Consider the following 17,962-nt stretch of genomic DNA (forward strand, 5'->3'; position numbering starts at 1 on the left):
ATCAATTTTATAGGCTTTACTATGACTTTTCTTCTTAACCTCTATTGGTTAGTATTCTATTGGTAGTAGAAATAAATGTAATTATCAGATCATTTCATCCATGACCTTAGAGATAAAAAATTTAACTTTTCCTTTTATTTCTCCTTTCTAACCTTCATCCAGTATTTAGCTGCAAAGCCATACAGCTTTCATCAAGTTTTGATTTTGTTCCCAGTAGCATCCTAATGATATTCAAAGCACCATGGATATTAAACAGCATGCCTCCACTACGGCAAGTAAGAAGATTTCATACGGTTATCATATGGGGTCATGAGAGGTAACTGGCAATGCATCACCCAAAAACTCTCATTTAAAGACTGGCAAAAGGCTAATAAATGTTGAAGCTGGATGATAGGTACATAGGTATTTCCTATACTATTCTCTCTACTACTGTGTATGTTCAAAATTTTTCATAACAAAATGTTTAAAGATTATGGTTTAGATTTTTTCCCCAAATACTTAGTACTAAATCCATGCTTGGTTCTATAATTTTCTTTTTTGAATATCATCTACAAACTTTTAATTCTACATTTTCATTTACTGATCACTTACTACTTGTCATGGTATAGTAGGAGCCTTGGTCAATTTTATTTACCCATTAAGGTTATTATCATATTATTGATAAGGCAACTAAAGCTCACATAAATAACTTGCTCAAGTCACCCAGTCAGGAACTGGGCAATGGTAATGGTAAAGGATCTCCTAGATGCCTAAAGTCAAGGACCTAAGACACAATACCCACTCAGCCTTAACTTTTTGAGATTTTTCTATGGCTAGGTTCTCAACCTTAGAACTAGTGATATTTGAAGCAGATACTTCTTTATTGTTGAGGACTATCCTGTGCATTATAAGATGTTTCTAGAAGCACCACTGACCTTTACCTACCAAGTATCAGCAGCATCCCCTCCAGTGATGACAAATGTCCTCCAGGAAAAGAAATCATCCCCCTTTTCCCACCCAGTTTGAAAATGACTACTCTAAGGCACTCGCATCACCACACCATAGTGAAACCCTATGCACATCCTTTAAGAGACCAATGACATTAGCCAACGGGAAAAACCTGAGAGCTGCACAGACTAGCACAAAAAAATGAGCCAAATACGGGATTTCCCTTAGTCGCTTAAGGGAAACTAAACATGAGTTTATGAGGCTGGCACAATGGCTTAGAACTTGTAATCCCAGCACTTTTGAGAGGCCACAAGTTAGCCTGGTGACATGCACCTATATCCTAGCTACTTGGGAGGCTGATACAAGAAGACTGCTTAAGCCCAGGAGTTACGGTGAGCTAGGATCACACTACTGCATGCCAACTACTGTACTCCAGTCTGGGCAACAGAATAAGACCCTATCTTTTCAAAAAAAATTTTTTAAAGGATTTAAAAATAAGTAAATGAGTATATCTAAAAATCACACTAAAATATTATCTGTCTCCTCAACAGTCTCCTCCTGTTTTGCTTTTATCTACGTCTTGCCTCTAGTACTATCGCCTTGTATTTATAGCCGCTGAAAGCCATCACTGATACTTTGCCTCTTTATCTGGCATTGTAGTTGGTTTTACTTGTGGCTTTTCTTTTTAAAAACTAAACTACATACGCACACACACAAAAAATATATACAAGTCTTAAATTCTTCAGAATAAACCATGATCTGAAGTAAACATATTTGTAATAAAAGTAGAAACAATTATCCTAATTAAGATCAAAATACTACAGTAGAATCTCTGTAAGCTGACCACCCAAGGGCCTGCATACAGAGGGCCTGCACCCTGGTCAACACACAAGAGGTGGTCAACATAAGGCCTACGGTGCTCATACATACAGATGATACATGTCTGGCCTATGAATATTAGGTCAACTTGGAGGTGTCAACTATGGCGATTCTACTGTATTTCAAGTTGCATTTTAAGGTAGTATATCCAAACATCTCTATTAGTTCTGTAAATCTGTTATAATGAATTAGAAAGCAACTGAGTTAAACATATGTCCTTAAAAAGGTGGGGTCTGGGACTCAAATAATCACATTTTAGGTAACACTTCTATTAATCATTTTTAAAAATTAAAAATACAAATAAAATCAATTAACATGGCTATGTTGACACTGAATAAAAACTAAATTTCCAACATGGGGAATAATTCCTGCTTTAATTTTGAACTTTAGTAGTTTTCAAAGCAGAGTAGACCCTCTTACCTGAAAAGCACAAATAATGATTGAAGTGGTGACTGTCAGAAAGTCACTATGCTCAGAAGACTGAACCAAGAACTAAAGTCCCTTCTTTTCTCTATGAGGGTTATTTTCCTAGGCTGCATTTTTCTAAGGCACATACCAATGTTATATTTATCTAGTTCCATTCTACATTCTCAGAAAGCTGCTTTTATCAATTTTACAAATAAGTACTGAGTAGAGGAAACCATTTAAGGTTAAGAACCAAAATGTTAACAGCTATACTATCACAGAAAACAAAATGATTCTCTCTAAATAGAAAATTGCAAAGCTTACTTGTCTTATTTGTTACCCTTTTGGACAACAAAGGCTTCAGATACACCTCTCTGCTGAAGAAGGCATGCTTCAATCAGACCCTCTCAGCAAAATGTCATGCTAGTCCTCAATATCATACTCTTGAACTAAGCATAGTGCTTTCACAACTATATTAGAGCAGACAGAAATATGATTGGACTATAATTTAAAAAGCAAATGGATATTGATAAATATATAATCTAAAAACAAGGCCTACAAAGAGTAGTGTTGCTAACAGGTATTAGTCTTTTCTTCTAGATCCCATTATTGAAGTCCTCTGTGCTCTGACCCATTTTCTGCTTTCTGGCTTTTAGGCCACCTTTCCTCAAGTTATAGAGTCTACAATTATACTTTTGGCTAGGCCCTTGTTACCTGCCTTATTCAGTTCCTGGGATTTCAGTGACAGAAGAAAGGTGAATAATCAGTTATCATACCAGTATACTTGTTAACTAAAAATTCTGCTTACCTCATTTCCATACACCATCAAATGATGAGTTGTAATGAGAGATTTGAAGACCACCACCCAACTACTATTAGTAGTTCTTTCAAATAAACTGTCTGCCAACTGTGGGATGTTCACATTCATCTCGTTTGTGCACTGAATTAAGTCTGAAATAAAAATTTTTTTAAGCATTAATTTACTCTCTGGTTTTAATGTATTGTTAATGACAAATGTGCATAATAACAATGAAAGATCTAACAAAGTAAAGTAGCAACAGATAGTTTGGAGAAGTTGCTAAAAATCTCTCAGGAGAGCAACTGAGACCACCATAATCTATCTGAGAAGTGGGATACTAGCTAGGATGACATAAAAATAATACCAGAAAGTGAGTCAAACACCCTTAGGGTATAATTTACTCTTGGGTGCTCTACTTATCTCAAAAGAACTATTTCAAAGCCTCAAGGGACTTTTGATTTTCTTACACTTATACACCTTCAGAGTTACAATACAGGTATTATTCATCTCTTTAAAATTAAATTTAAAATTTTTCTTTAAGTAAGACTTGCTTAAACCCGGTAGCTCAGTGGATAGTGTGCCAGCCACATACACGGGGGCAGAGAGGTTCAAACCCGGCCCGGGCCTGCTAAAACAACAATGACAACTACATCAAAAAAATAGGCATTGTGGCGGGCACCTGTGATCCCAGCTATTTGGGAGGCTGAGGCAAGAGAAATGGTTTAAGCCCAAGAGTCTGAGGTTGCTGTGAGCTGTAACGCGACAGCACTCTATCCAGGGCAACAGCTTGAGACTATATCAAAAAAAAAAAAAAAATTGTTTAAACAAATCATACATAAACAACCTGCAAGACAAACTATCTTTATTACTATCTATCCCAGAATGCTGTGTTCACACTAACAGGAAGGGAGCAGGACAGAGATGTGGTCTGTGATTGGGTAGCATCTCCATTTGCTCATATAAAATCTCTCTTCTCATTCTTCTCTCTCTGTAGTTCTACTGAGTTAGCTGATACTGACAGACAAAACTGAAAACGGACTGAAGAAACCTCCAAATCAGATACAACCAAGGAACTCCATTATTCAGTATTACTCTTAATGTAAGTGTCAACTTTGTATATTTCAAAATCACAAACATTACTACAAAATAGTCTAAATACACAACCGTTCCAGGACCCAAATTGAAAAAAAAAATGAACAAACGTTAAGAGCAGAGGTCCTCAAACTACGGCCCGTGGGCCACACGCGGCCCACCGAGGACACTGATCCGGCCCTCCGGGTGTTTTTGCCACATCTGCCTGTCCTGCTACAGTGCACATGTGTGGAATGTGCGCGGCACTCCCTGACTCCCCTCCTCTGTGTCTCTCGACTCTTCCTCTCAGTCTCAGGACTAACTGATGCACACTTGCATCCCTTGTTACCACTAGCAGTGAGAAATATGGAACCAGATACTGACCATCTCATTAGCCAAAAGCAGGCCCATAGTTCCCATTGAAATACTGGTAAGTTTGTTGATTTAACTTTAGTTGTTCTTCATTTTAAATATTGTATTTGTTCCCATTTTGTTTTTTTAATTCAAAATAAGATATGTGCAGTGTGCACAAGAATTTGATCATAGTTTTTTTTTTTTTAACTATAGTCTGCCTCCAATGGTCTGAGGGACAGTGGACTGGCCCCCTGTTTAAAAAGTTTGAGGACCCCTGGTTAAGAGTTTTTACCTACAATCTATATAAGAGATACTACTTATCACTGGCAGATTCTATGAAGAAAATACAAATATAATCCAATTCCGAGTAATAATAGAAAATATCAAGAAATGAGCTGTCCTACTTTTAAAATAGATATAAAAGGTGAGGCGCAGTGGCTCACACCTATAATCCTAGGACTCTGGAAGGTCAAGGTGGGTGGATTGCTGGAGCTGAGGAGTTCAAGGCTAGCCTGAGCCAGAGTGAGACCCCTTCTTAAAAAAAAAAAAGAAAAAACTAGCCAAGCATTGTAGCAGGAACCTATAATCCAAGTTAATCAGAAGGCTAAGGCAAGAGAATCACTTGAGCCCACGAGTTTGAAGTTGCTGAGAGCCGTGACACCACGGCACCCTATCAATGACCAAGTCAGACTGTTTAAAAAAATGAAATAGATATAAAATATAATATGTAAATATCACAGCTATAATTATCATATAGAGGAAAAAATTAAAGTTATTCATGACTCATTAACAATGTGTTCACTTTTAATCTTCAGGATATGATTAAATACGAATTTAAATGATCTAATTTAGCCTTTACTTGCAAGAAACCTTTAACTATGAACATTTATCTGCTATAAACTTTCAAAATGTTTGCTTTAATAGGTCCAATTATCACATGAAGTAACATTTGATAAACAAATGCATTTTAGATAAAAGCAGCAGCTACCCTGGCCAACACTGCTTTAAGAACAAAAATAGCCAAACATAGTGTTCATGGAACAGCAGACAGACACAAGGCTTTGGCTTATTGTACCCTCAATGAATCCCCAACAATAAAAAAAACAAAAACAAAAACAAAAAAAAAACATTGTGGTAAGTGAAAGAAGCCAGACAGGAAAGGTCACATGTTATATGATTGCATTTATATGAAATAATGAGAATATTTCATACTCACAGAGATAGAAAGCAGATAGGTGGTCACCAGGGACTGAGGGGTGGGGGGAATAGAGTGATGGCTTAATGGGTACAGGGTTTTCTTTTGAGGTGATGAAATAGAGGTGGTGGTTGCACAACACTGTGAATGTACTAAATGACACTGAATGGTTAATTTTAGGGGTGGGTAAGAATTAAAAAATGGTTAATTTTATATTGTATGTATAAATTTATATTGTATTCACCTCAGTAAAAAAAATTCATTTGCAAAAGAAAAAAAAAAATCACTGTAGTGATTCCAGTCATTATCACCCAGGAGTTCTACCAAACAGATAAAGAAGAAACAACTCTACAACAAATTTTTCCAATCCTGTGAAGTCTGCTAAAACTTGCTTCAAGATCAATTTTTTACACTCGACATTTGAAAAAAACTGATTGATTGATTGAGATAGTATCACTCTGTTGCCCAGGCTACCATGCTGTGGCATTAGCCTAGTTCACAGCAACCTCAAACTCTCTACCTGCCTCTGTCTCCCAAGTAGCTGGGCCTATAGGCACCCAACACAATGCCCAGCTATTATTTTCTATTTTGAGAAAATGGAAAAAAATGCTCCAATGAAAGAAAGATTTTTCAGACATGATTTTTTAAAATATCAGTTATACAGCTGTCAAAACCCATACAATGTTCATCAAGAATGCACCCCTACTACAAATATAGAATTTATTTGGGTGATAACAACGTATTAATGTAGGTTCACTGATTATAACAAATGTACCACCCTAAAAGAATGTTGCTAACAGGAAAGAAAGGAGGGTGGGTAGGGCGTGGCGGGTATTTGAGAACTCTACGGATTTTCTGTTCAATTCTGCTGTGATCTAAAACTGCTCTCAAAAAATAAAGTTTATTAATTTTTAAAAAGCAAAAAAAAAAAAACCAAAAAACAAAATTAAGACTACTTGAAACAAAAATTAAACAGTAGATTCAACTTGGGTGTGTACAGTTCAGATTCTGATATTCAAAAACAGAACTTGATCTCTGCCTTCTTTAAATCTTCATAGCACTTGTCTTATAGCACTGAACACATTGTAATTGATTCATTTCAAATATATCTATACATATTCTGGTTTCTCTTAAGATAGTATAAATCTTTTGCCTTTCACCAAATACAGTCTACTGAGGGAAAGGCCTATCTGTCCTCTTCATTTTTAAATCCTTTAGAACATCAAAGCACAGTAAAATTCTGAACTTAATTAGAAGTAACTATTAAATATATTCCTAGCTTCCTTTCACACCAAATTTGCCTTCTATTTCTTCTATATCTTTCCTTGATAAAGTATTCAATTCTCTCTCTGTTTTTTTAGACAGTCTCACTTTGTGGCCCAGGTTAGAGTGCCGTGGCATCACTCACTGTAGCTCACGACGACCTCAAACACTTGAGCTTGAGCAATCCTCTTGCCTGAGCCTCCTGAGTAGCAGGGACTAGAGGTGCCTGCCACAATATCCAGCTAGTTTTGTTTCGTTTTTTTCTTTCTCTATTTTTAGGAGAGACAGGTCTCACTCTTGCTCAGGCTGGTCTTTAATTTAGCTCCAGAGCTCAAGCAATTCACCCACCTTGGCCTCCCATAGTGCTAGGATTACAGGCATGAGCCACCAAGCCCAGCTCAATTCTTAACTATTGTAGGCTACTTCCTCACAACGGGATCAATAGAAAATTTTCTCTCCTAAATACTTTATTTTTCATTTTCAAAAGTTGAACCTGTCACAAAATTTGTCACAATACTATACTACCCAAAGGTGTTCCTACTTCTGTATATGTCTATATACAAAACATATATAAACACACACACACACACACACACACCTTGATTCTGTCAGTATCCAAGTTTTTTTGCCTCCTAAACCTCCAGCAAATCTACCCTCTCTTCTCCATCCCATCACCACTGCCAAAGCCAAAGTTCAAGCCCTATTTATTTAACTAGGAAATACCATATATCTTGGAGAAATTGAGAAATGAAAGGGGATTATCATGGCATTTATTATCGAGGAAGAGGGAGATTAGCCAGCAGTGCACAATCAGTACTCTACAATTAAGGTTGTCCCCAGTGAGAAACACAGGTCTGACTGGCCTCTTCACTTCTAATACCTGAAAATTGGTGTTTCACTCACCCCATACCCTAAAACATTCTCTAAACTGGAAGAATGATCTACAACACTGTCATTTCCTAACCTCAATGATGCCCCCACTGATTACAGGATAGGAAAAACCAATTGTCATTGTCAATATCTTCCTTTCTTGAATTTTAGCTTCTAACACAGAACCATTTTCCAGTTTTCTGTAATGCACCTTGCTGTTTCACACACCCAATCTTTCCATTCCTGCTCATTCTTCAAAAAGTACTTTCCTCAGAGAAGTCTTCCAAAGACTATGATACCCTTCACACTAAAATATATAATTCTACACTACAGAACTATTCTCCTACATAATTATTTACTTCTAAATCATTCTCTTCTACTAGATACTGCATCCATACATGTGGTGTATATTATACTATGTATAGTATAGAAAGTATATTTGAGAGTATACATATATATACATACACACACATACAAGCATTATATCTATATTACATTCCCTTTCTGATCTATTCTTCCTCCTCCAAGACTGATGTCTGCTCTCATATGCCAACCACTCTTATCAAGTGCTTAGCAGTGTTCCTTCTTTCTAGAATCCTCTTCTCTCAGATACCTACACTGCTTGTTTCCTTCCCTCTTCTTTCTATAAATTTTTGTTCAAATGTCTTATCAGATACACTTCCCTAAATATTTACACAAAATAACAAAGCCTTAGGATGCTCCCTTAACTCCAAACTCTCATTATTCTCCCTTCCTCTGCTTTCTCTCTAAAGCACTTACTACTACCTGATTCATCTTAATCTGTTTACTGTCTTTCTCAGTTAAAAAGTTAAGTTCCATATGAGCAGAACTGTTTTGTTCTCTGCTATATCTATCCCCAAAGACCTAGAACGGACCTTCCCATAAAGGGGTCACCCACAATATTTTTTGAACACATTCATTGTAATATGCATATTGACCTTCTTAATACGACTTTTTCTAAAAAGCATGCAAAATGGTATTTCTTATATGGATTAAATTAACATTCTACAACTATTTATACAGCCTGTTACTGCCAAAAGGTTGAAAAAGCTAAGCGTAATATATGTGCAAATTTTTAAATTTCAAGGTAATAGAGGATCTCAGAAATGTTTTTAATTGTGATGCTTAATAAAACTATAGTAAGATTTAAAAATAATCACATAAAAACTGAAGGATAACTCCAGAAGATTATTAAAAGGGGAAAAAATGAAATAAGAATTCAGGCTGAGATTATGAATCCAGACCAAATGTAAACCAAAGCTATACAAATATTAGGGCGGTGGGGCAGCTATTGATTAAAGTCGTACAAACTCTACAGTACTTACTAACCGTTAGTATTTTAATTCAACCAGTCATTTTCTCCATGTAGTAATTTCCCCCTGTACAATGTTTCTACTATAGTAGTAACTTAAAATGCTTCCAAGTTTGAGCTCCAAGTCAGGAAGGAAAATGTTTTCCCCACCTGTGACTAACCAAAAGCAAAACTGCCGCAAACAGAAGTTATACATATCATAGGACTCTCAAGAGATACTGCTTTTCCCACTCAATGCAGGAGATACTGTTACTTAAAAAACAAAAACTCTGAAACAATTTCCCTTACTGACCAAAATGAAGACACGCATTTTGTTTTATTTACCTTGAGAAAATAAAAACTGAAGTTTATTCTTGTTTCATTTTCAACAATTCCTAAACTCTACACTCAAAAAAAAAAAAGTGGACCATGTAAGTTCATCACTTTAAGTATGAGTGAAAATTCATGTGGATTTCTAGTATTTTAGGGGAAGAATACAAACCCACCATAGACATGAAATCACTAGGTACACAAAGTGGATGGAACTAACAACTATTATACAAAAATAAATGCTCTCTCTTCTATTATTCCATGTGCTCCTCCAACAATGTCTGAGGTAGATAATGTTAATTGTATTTACATAGGTAAGGCTTTTCCCATAGGTAAGGTCATAGGAACTCACTCAATGACAGACTGATGACAATGATTAAACTTTTATAAATGACCAAGTAGCCAATTTAGTCCAAGTCCCAAATGTAGAACCAGTTAAAAACAAAAACATTAATAGTGAAATATCAAACAGTATTTTTTGTATTCTGGGGAAATTATTCAGCAACGTACAAAAAATTTAGAAATAACTAGTTACCAAATGGTTTCATTAACCTTATATTCACATTCCTAGATAGGCCACCAGCCTATACAGACCTCCCCAAGCAGGGCCAGCAACTTAAATCAGGACACTTAGGGCTCACTTCTACACCAAGTCAGGCACCCCAGCCAGTGGCACACACCATTAAAGGCAGAGGTTATCAAGTTCCCATCTAATTAGGAAAGCACTAGGTTCTACCAAAACCATGCTGATACTCAGTAACTAAAAATATTGGCTTTTTATAATCATTTAGCCAAATGTTACTAATCCCCTTCAAAAAGATCACTTTGAATGCTATCCTTTTTTGTGACTGCTCTCACAATCAATTTTATAACAAAAGACTATTTTCTTAAACCTAGAAAATAGGTAATACATTCACAATTCGTTAGGTAAATTAAGTGGTTAACCAAATGTTGTTTCACTGATCAAATCTTTGAAATTCTTCCTGGATAGGAATAGAAATAGAAAGAATAATCAACAAGAAATAGTAACTAGAAGATTAAAAAAGTTTCTGAACTTTTAATATGAAGTAATTGTAACATTTTTTCATTTAGTAAAAATGTGAAAATATTTTTAAAATATGGAAGTTGAAATTAGACTTAAGCCAAAAGAAATTAGACACCCATAGCACATTTGCCCTCATCCTAAGTGTCCAAATATCTGGGAAAAGTAGTTAACAGTTTTATGTCTTATTAAATTTTTTTGTGTAAAGGATCACAAAGTATGGTCCAAATTAAAATGTAACTGCTAAAATTTCATCTTTAAATTTTATGGGGTCCTCTGAAAAACACAATGTGAAATTTTATCTAATGCCATTAGAATTAACTAGAAAAAATGCTCTTGCTTGAGGTAAGAAGTTCGAGACCTGACTGAGCAAGAGTAAAACCTAGTCTTTATGAAAAATAGAAAAATCTAGCTGGGTGTGGTGGTGTGTGCCCATAGTTCCAACTACACAGGAGGCTGAGGGAGGAGGATCGTGAGCTCAGATGTTTTAGGTTGCAGTAAGCTGTCGTGATGCTACTGAGAAGGTGAGACTCTCAAAAAGGAAAAAAAAAGTTCACAGACTGATTTGCACCTTTAATAAATCTAAACAACATATTAGTTAATTGGACTTTGAGGTAATAACTAGTGAAAGACTCTTAAAAATAGAATGTGGAATACTCAGAAGTGAAAGGGTTTGGGTTAATTTAAAAAAGAAAAGGGGGAATTAGGTTATTATAAAGAAATAACAAGTAAAGATATCCAGATGGCTTTTATAAAAGTACTAACGAAGCAAAGGGCCCTAATTCCTAATGTAAGTAGACATATCCAATAATGGAGAATTAGTTAGTTAAATGACAATATAGTCTGACAATGAAATACTGTGAGGCCAACAAATGTTTGGCAAAAGAAAAAAAAGGAGAGAATACTCACCATGTATTAAGTCAAAGTCCACTGTAAAGAAAAATTTGCAGTACTATACCATTTTAAAAAATCACACTGTGTAAGAGTAATTCTTGTATATACTGTATTTGCACAACTATAAGGTAATGAACACTTCCGAAATGAACTAAGTTGTATATGAACTGTCAAAAACAATTTGCAAAGAATTTCTATTGGTGTTATTTATATAGGCTTACAAATCTCCCTAAGTACATCTCAAGGTACAGAGCACACACCAATCCTATACTGTAATTTATCCCACACCCTTTGGGATAAATAGTACAAAGGATGGCCGTGACACATTCCTTTATTTCCTCAAAGATATGAGAAAGAGGTTGTACAAGAATAAGAGCTGCTTGTGGTGTAACAGCTGAGAATTTAGTGGCCACTTTTCCAGAAAGAGATCAGTATTTTGAATTCAAGTTCAATCTTTCACCATCATAGATGAGCCCTAAGGAATCTCCAGACCCCAATAAGTCAAAGTCCCATGTTACTAAAAAAGCAAGCTATAGGTGCTACCGGAAAAAAATCAGCATGTTAGCACAACCAGATATGCTATTTCTGACACTGTGTTCTCAGCAAAATGAACAGACTAAGACTCATACAAGTAAAAATTAAGAAACACAAAGGGCAAGATGGTATGCACCTGCAGTTCTAGAGACTTAGGAGGCTGAGGCAGGAAGGTCATTTGAACCCAGGAGTTTGAGGTTGTAGCTACTACACTCCAATCTGGACAACACAGTGAGACCATACCTCTTACATTAGAGAAAAAGAAAAGTAAAGATAATTCTACAATTTTTTTAAATTGTCTTGTAAATCAAGAAGGCTTTGTTCTCTTAACTCAGAGGCAGGGATTTTGTCAATCTCATTTAAAGCATGATATTAGCTTTTCCCCCTAAAAGTTATTCAACTGCCACCAAGTCTTCTCAAATTCTTTCCTTATGTGACTATTTTAAAGAAGTTTTTTAGACATACATTACCCGGAAAAGACTGCCATCAAGCTAGTTTTCAGGTACTTATGAAGATGACCTAAAGAAATCTATTTTCTTTGAGACAGTCTCACTTTGTCACCCTCAGTAGAGTGCTGTGCTGTCACAGCTCACAGCAACCCCAAACTCCTGGGCTTAAGTGATCCTCTTGCCTCAGCCTCCTGAGTACTTAGAACTGTAAGTGTATGCCACTACTCCTGGCTACTTTTTCTATATTAGGAGAGACAGAGTCTCACTCTTGCTCAAGCTAGTCTTGAACTCCTAAGCTCAGGCAATCCACTGCCCTCAGACTCCCAGAGGGCTAGGATTACAGGTGGAGCCACCACACCCAGCCAAGAAACCAATTTTTTAAAAAAGGAATAAAACATTTAACATAGATGTAAGAATTCTTGAGGAAATAAAGCACAGTTGCAAGAACTAAAAGTGTTGGGCATCTTCCCAATACTTTAAAAAGCTACAAAATAAAAGAGATCAGGAATATACTAAGTGTAATGGATGAGGAATGAAAGAAACAGTCTTGGTATTGTAAGAATGAAAGGTGATGATCTAGGAAAAAATTTCCAATGCAAATTAGACAGTGCTTCACCTGAAAGACCTTATACACAAAAGGAAAAAATGTTATATAACTAACGAAAGGGGGCTCTGGATAACCAAAACTCACTGCTGTTCTAGATGTACATGAATGTAGAGTGAGTCATTTTTTTTGACATATATGTATGAATGTGGGGAAAAACACTATATTAAAATCATATTTTTTTATAGTAACCTTTAAAAGTTTTGTCATTGGGAAAATGACAAGGTTTTGGGTTGCCATTCTGCTTCCTTTCTATTTGGGTTCCCTCACATTCAAATACATACAGTACATTTATATCTGTATGTATGTATAAATGTAGGAATATATTCCAAAATACAGTAGAATCTCTGTAAGTTGAGCACCCAAAAGACTGCAACAAAGGTGGAGGTGGTCAACGTAAGAAACTAGGCCTACTGCATTGATGTACGTGGTGCAGGTCCAGTCTATGAAAATTAGATCAACGTAAGGTGATCAATGTAGGCAGGTGGTCAACTATGGAAGTTACTATATATGTGAGACAAAGGATAGGGCCACGCATTCTCAGAGGTCTGCTGTATTTATGCTATCCATTTTCCTGGGAATGACCTGCATGTAATTCAAATCAACAACTGTTTGATCACCTGATGCAAAAACCTAGATACACAAAAGCTGTGAAGACACACAATCTCTCCCCTACTAAGATACAGCCTCTCAATGCTTTGTACTGACTGTAATCCGTACACATGGGGTTCAGAAACGGCACAGAGGAGCGAGTGATTACTTTGGAAGGGAAAGCAACATTTCCCTGACTCCAACTTCATATTCCCTTCGCTCATTATGCCATGATTACAGCCCTTATCACACTTCCTGCTTATATGTACATGTAAGTCTCGCCCCAAGACTGAGCTCACTGAAAGCCATATCATGTATTCTTCATCCTTATACTGCCAGCATCTAACAGAGAAGACGCTAAGTATTTACTAAATTAATAATGAAATGTAACTTAGAAGGTAACTTAGATGTCTGTAGAAACCAATAATATTTTATTTAATCTGAGCTGTGGTGCAATAATTTGAAAAAAAAAAAATGCATTAGCAACCTGGAATAGCCAAGTTTATACCACCCACCCTATCTATATGCCTTCTCCCTGCTTGGTCCTTCTGCTACTACAGTGGAGGATATGAACTACCTCAATATCCTCAGTGGAGGATATGAACTACCTTTACTTTAAGAACAGAACATAGAAGATTTTTTTTTCAAAGGCATTTTCCTGGCAACGAAAGGGTTAATATCTTTTAAAATCGTATCTGTAACAAAGGAAACAACAGGAACTGTTGTAAAGGGGATATTAGAGAAGAATTCAGATGAAGCTAGATACACAGAACCAACCCTTAAGATAGTCTACATTAATATGTCAAATTTTCACCTCTTAATGTCAAAGCTGAAATTCAAGCCAAATTTGCTGTCCAAATTTTAATTTTTAAAAAGTGCAAACTGTTTTAGTTAATGAAGTCATTATGTAATTGCCTTAGTATTTTAATCAACACACATGAAACATCTTTTGCAAATCAGCCCAACCTTCTGTCTTGTCTTTGTTCATTTCTCTCTTCACTCATTCATCTTACAACAAAAACAAAGTTTAAGTCATGAAATTACTCTACAGAAAAACATATATACTCTTGGAACACTCTCACTGCCGCTGACTTACATTTTTAAGCAAAAGAGTCTTTTCCCACTCCCTTCATTGTCAAAATGTTTTAGCCTACTCTGTAAGCATTCTTACTATGAGGAAGTCTGAAAACCTAGAGCTTCTCCTGGGTATTCTAGGGTGCTCTGCATTCCTACCACTAGATGACAGACTGCACAGAGAAACAACAGGACTCTGGCAAGAACAAAGATGGGTTCCAGCTCATAGACAACCTCCTTAACTTTGAGATTGTTTAGGTCTCCATTCCAGTACCCCAAAGCGGTAATTTCCAAACCTAATAAACACTTTGGTTCCATACCAGATTCCACATAAGGATCTCAGGGATGAGAAAAAGTATATTTTAGTAAGCACCACCTCGAAGACTACTTGTACTCGATTTTTAAATTATCAGAAAATACAAGATAAAAAAAGTTACTTAGTAGAATAAAAACTCGTCACTTAATAAAAGAATTTAAAATATTTATTTAAACTGAATAAGAAAACAAAATGAAAGCATTACAGCACTCCAACATCAAAAAATAAAGTTCTCTTCTTTGATGATCCAAAGTTTCATAATTATAATTCACCTATAGGAAAGAAAACATATTAAGTATCAAGTAATGTGAGAGAAAAGTGTCAATATTATGAACTCTTTTTTTTATTACATTCTAAGAACTACTTAAACCAGTTAAATAGATACAACCCAAATTTTCAAAAACGATCTAGTACTGGATCAAAAACACACCTTTTATTTTGTTTAAGCTACTAAACAAAATAAAAGGTCAACTAACAACTTATATATTGTTAAGTACTGTAACTTACCTCCATCAATGCTGTGAACCACAACAGTTCTGGGAGTGGGGAAGAAAAAAAACTGAAGGAATTCTCCTTTCATTCCAACAAGATCAAGAAAAAGAAATAAAAGCTTGAGAGGCCCTGCAAGTACAGACCTGATTACTATAAAGAAACAATAAACTGGAGAGGTTAAAGGAATTGAGGCTAAGTCTGAAGAAAAGTATGAGTTGGGAAAGACCAAGTGTCCTAGTTTTCATGGAACAGTACTGGTTTACACCTCTTGTTTCAGCGTACCATTGGAACAGCATACTCATTCACTCTTTTTTATTTTTTTCCCTTACTCCATCACCCAGGCTAGAGTACAGTGACATGATCATAGCTCACCGCAAACTCAAACTCTTGGGTTTAAGCAGTCCTACCACCTTAGCCTCCTGAGGAGCTGGGTCTCCAAGGGCACATCATCACACCAAGGTAATTTACTTATTTGCAGAGGCAAGGTCTTGCTATGTTGCATAGGCTGGCCTAACTCCTGGCCTCAAGTGATCCACCTTCGTCATCCTCCCAAAGTGCTGAAATGAAAGGCGTGCGATACTGCACCTGGCCTCTTTCACTCTAAAAGTGACCCAGTTGGATACTAAATTGTATGTCACCCTAGTTATAAGTGACCTAGTAAAATTTATATGCAGCTAAGAAATTAATACACTACCACAATCTTCTCCTGGTGTATTTATATTTTTCTTTTAAGAGTGCTATATTCTGGTTTCTGGCCTTCCTAAAACCCACACATACTTCTTTTTTATCCACTTTGTTTGCTTACTCCCTACTCACGAGCATTTTTTAACAGTAATCTCAAGTTTTATCTTTTTCACCCAGGGAAAGTCACCTAATCTCTTACCTTCAGAGAAAATCTCTATGCAAATGATTCACAAGTTTGTTCTTAGAAAATCGTCTAGTCTTCTGGGGAGTTGGAGGTATTAGAATTTTCCACCTCTATGTGCAAAACATGCCATATTTAAAAAATGAGAGCATGATTTCAACTGTAACCTAAATGTAAACCATTTTGTTTTAATGAGTTAAGAGCATTCTTTGTTGAAATAAATTCTCACTGGCCATGCACAGTGGCTCACGCCTGTAATCCTAGCACCCTGGGAGGCTGAGGCCAGTGGATTGCTTGAACTCAGGAGTTCAAGACTAGCCTGAGCAAGAGTGAAACCCTATTTCTCCTAAATATAGAAAAACTAGCCAGGAGTAGTGGCATAACACCTGTAGTCCCAAATACTCAGGAAGCTGAGGCAAGAGGATTACTCAAACCCAAGAGTTTGAGCCCATGAACTATGATACCATGGCACTCTACCCAGGGTGACAGAGAGAGACTGGTCTCAAAAATAAATAAATAAATTCTCAGGAATCTTCTCCTTACATTTCTCACAATGTGTGGCACAGTTTCTTGTATGTGTATTCATATGATGGTATAAACATTTATGGACTTAGGTGAAACAAAAGCCCATGTCTTTGCTTATAAACCACAGGACAAAAAGAAAGAATGAGAGGGGAAAGTTCTCCCCATAGCTAGGTTAATGATATTTAGTTACAGCCATGCCCATGTCTAAAAAGTACACAGGAATCCAAAAGCATTTTCATGTCTTCTCTTAACAATTTAAATTCTGCCTCGTCAGGGAGAATAATGGATTACAGTCAGCCTCTCTGCCAGTCTCACTCACCTAGGAAACACAAGTTCTCTTCCATGTCCCCAATGCACTTAAAACAATGAGAATCTTTATATTCCACCTTCACAAAGCTTTGCAAACCTCAGTAAGAACAAACAAAATATTCGCTGTTTACTATAATATGCCAAATAGTGTCTTAGGAGTTAGAAATTAGAAATATACAATAATGGACAAAGTTCGTGTTACCATGGAATTTATAAACTAGTGGGGGGAAACAATCAGTAAACAAATGTATGTCACATGGTGGGTAAGCGCTTAGCTCTTAGAAGGGACCAGGGTACGTGTTTGGGGGAAGTTGCTATTTAAACATGATAATCAGGGCAGGAGTCCCAGAAGAGACCTTTGAGAATTATGGCAACAGTGGTAGTGTGTCATCAGTGGCTTGGATGCCAATGAAACTGATCACTGCAATCAACTACCACATGGGCATGTAGATATCAAGATGTCCCTCTGAGCTGCTGAGTAACACAGGAAAGCTACTTCTAAAAGTCTTTTTTTCAAACTGCTGCAAACAAACTGCAGTAATGACAACTGTAGCTGAATATACTAAGGGCCAAATAATAACTTACCTACATGGCTTTAAATTTTGAAATAATGCTCTATAAATGGAAAATACAAGCAACTGAATACATTATTAATAAGTCCCTACAAAATAAAGCCTAAGTATTTTTCCTAGTAAGTTTAATAAGCCTTTAAGTTTATACAAAAAGTAATAATTGCTAGGATGATTCTACAAGAAGCAATTCATATTCTTGTAAGATTCCTAGCCAGATGGCGTGGTGTGTATCTACTTGTAAAGCTGAGGCAGGAGGGATAGCTTGGGGCCAAAAGTTCAAGGCTATGATA

At 36.3% G+C, this 17,962-nt stretch overlaps 1 protein-coding gene across 25 annotated transcripts in view; it reads right to left on the bottom strand.

The window, feature by feature from the left end:
• The window catches only part of PICALM (phosphatidylinositol binding clathrin assembly protein), a 106,986-nt gene that overhangs the window by 68,031 nt on the left and 20,993 nt on the right, over window positions 1-17,962 (bottom strand). For all 25 annotated transcript variants that reach the window (XM_053559762.1, XM_053559760.1, XM_053559761.1 and 22 more), the window contains exon 2: window positions 3,020-3,162. In XM_053559762.1, coding sequence (XP_053415737.1) covers window positions 3,020-3,162 — 143 coding nt within the window. The remainder of the gene's footprint in view (window positions 1-3,019; window positions 3,163-17,962) is intronic.

Source organism: Nycticebus coucang, chromosome 14 (genome assembly GCF_027406575.1).
Source record: "Nycticebus coucang isolate mNycCou1 chromosome 14, mNycCou1.pri, whole genome shotgun sequence".
NCBI lineage: Eukaryota > Metazoa > Chordata > Mammalia > Primates > Lorisidae > Nycticebus > Nycticebus coucang.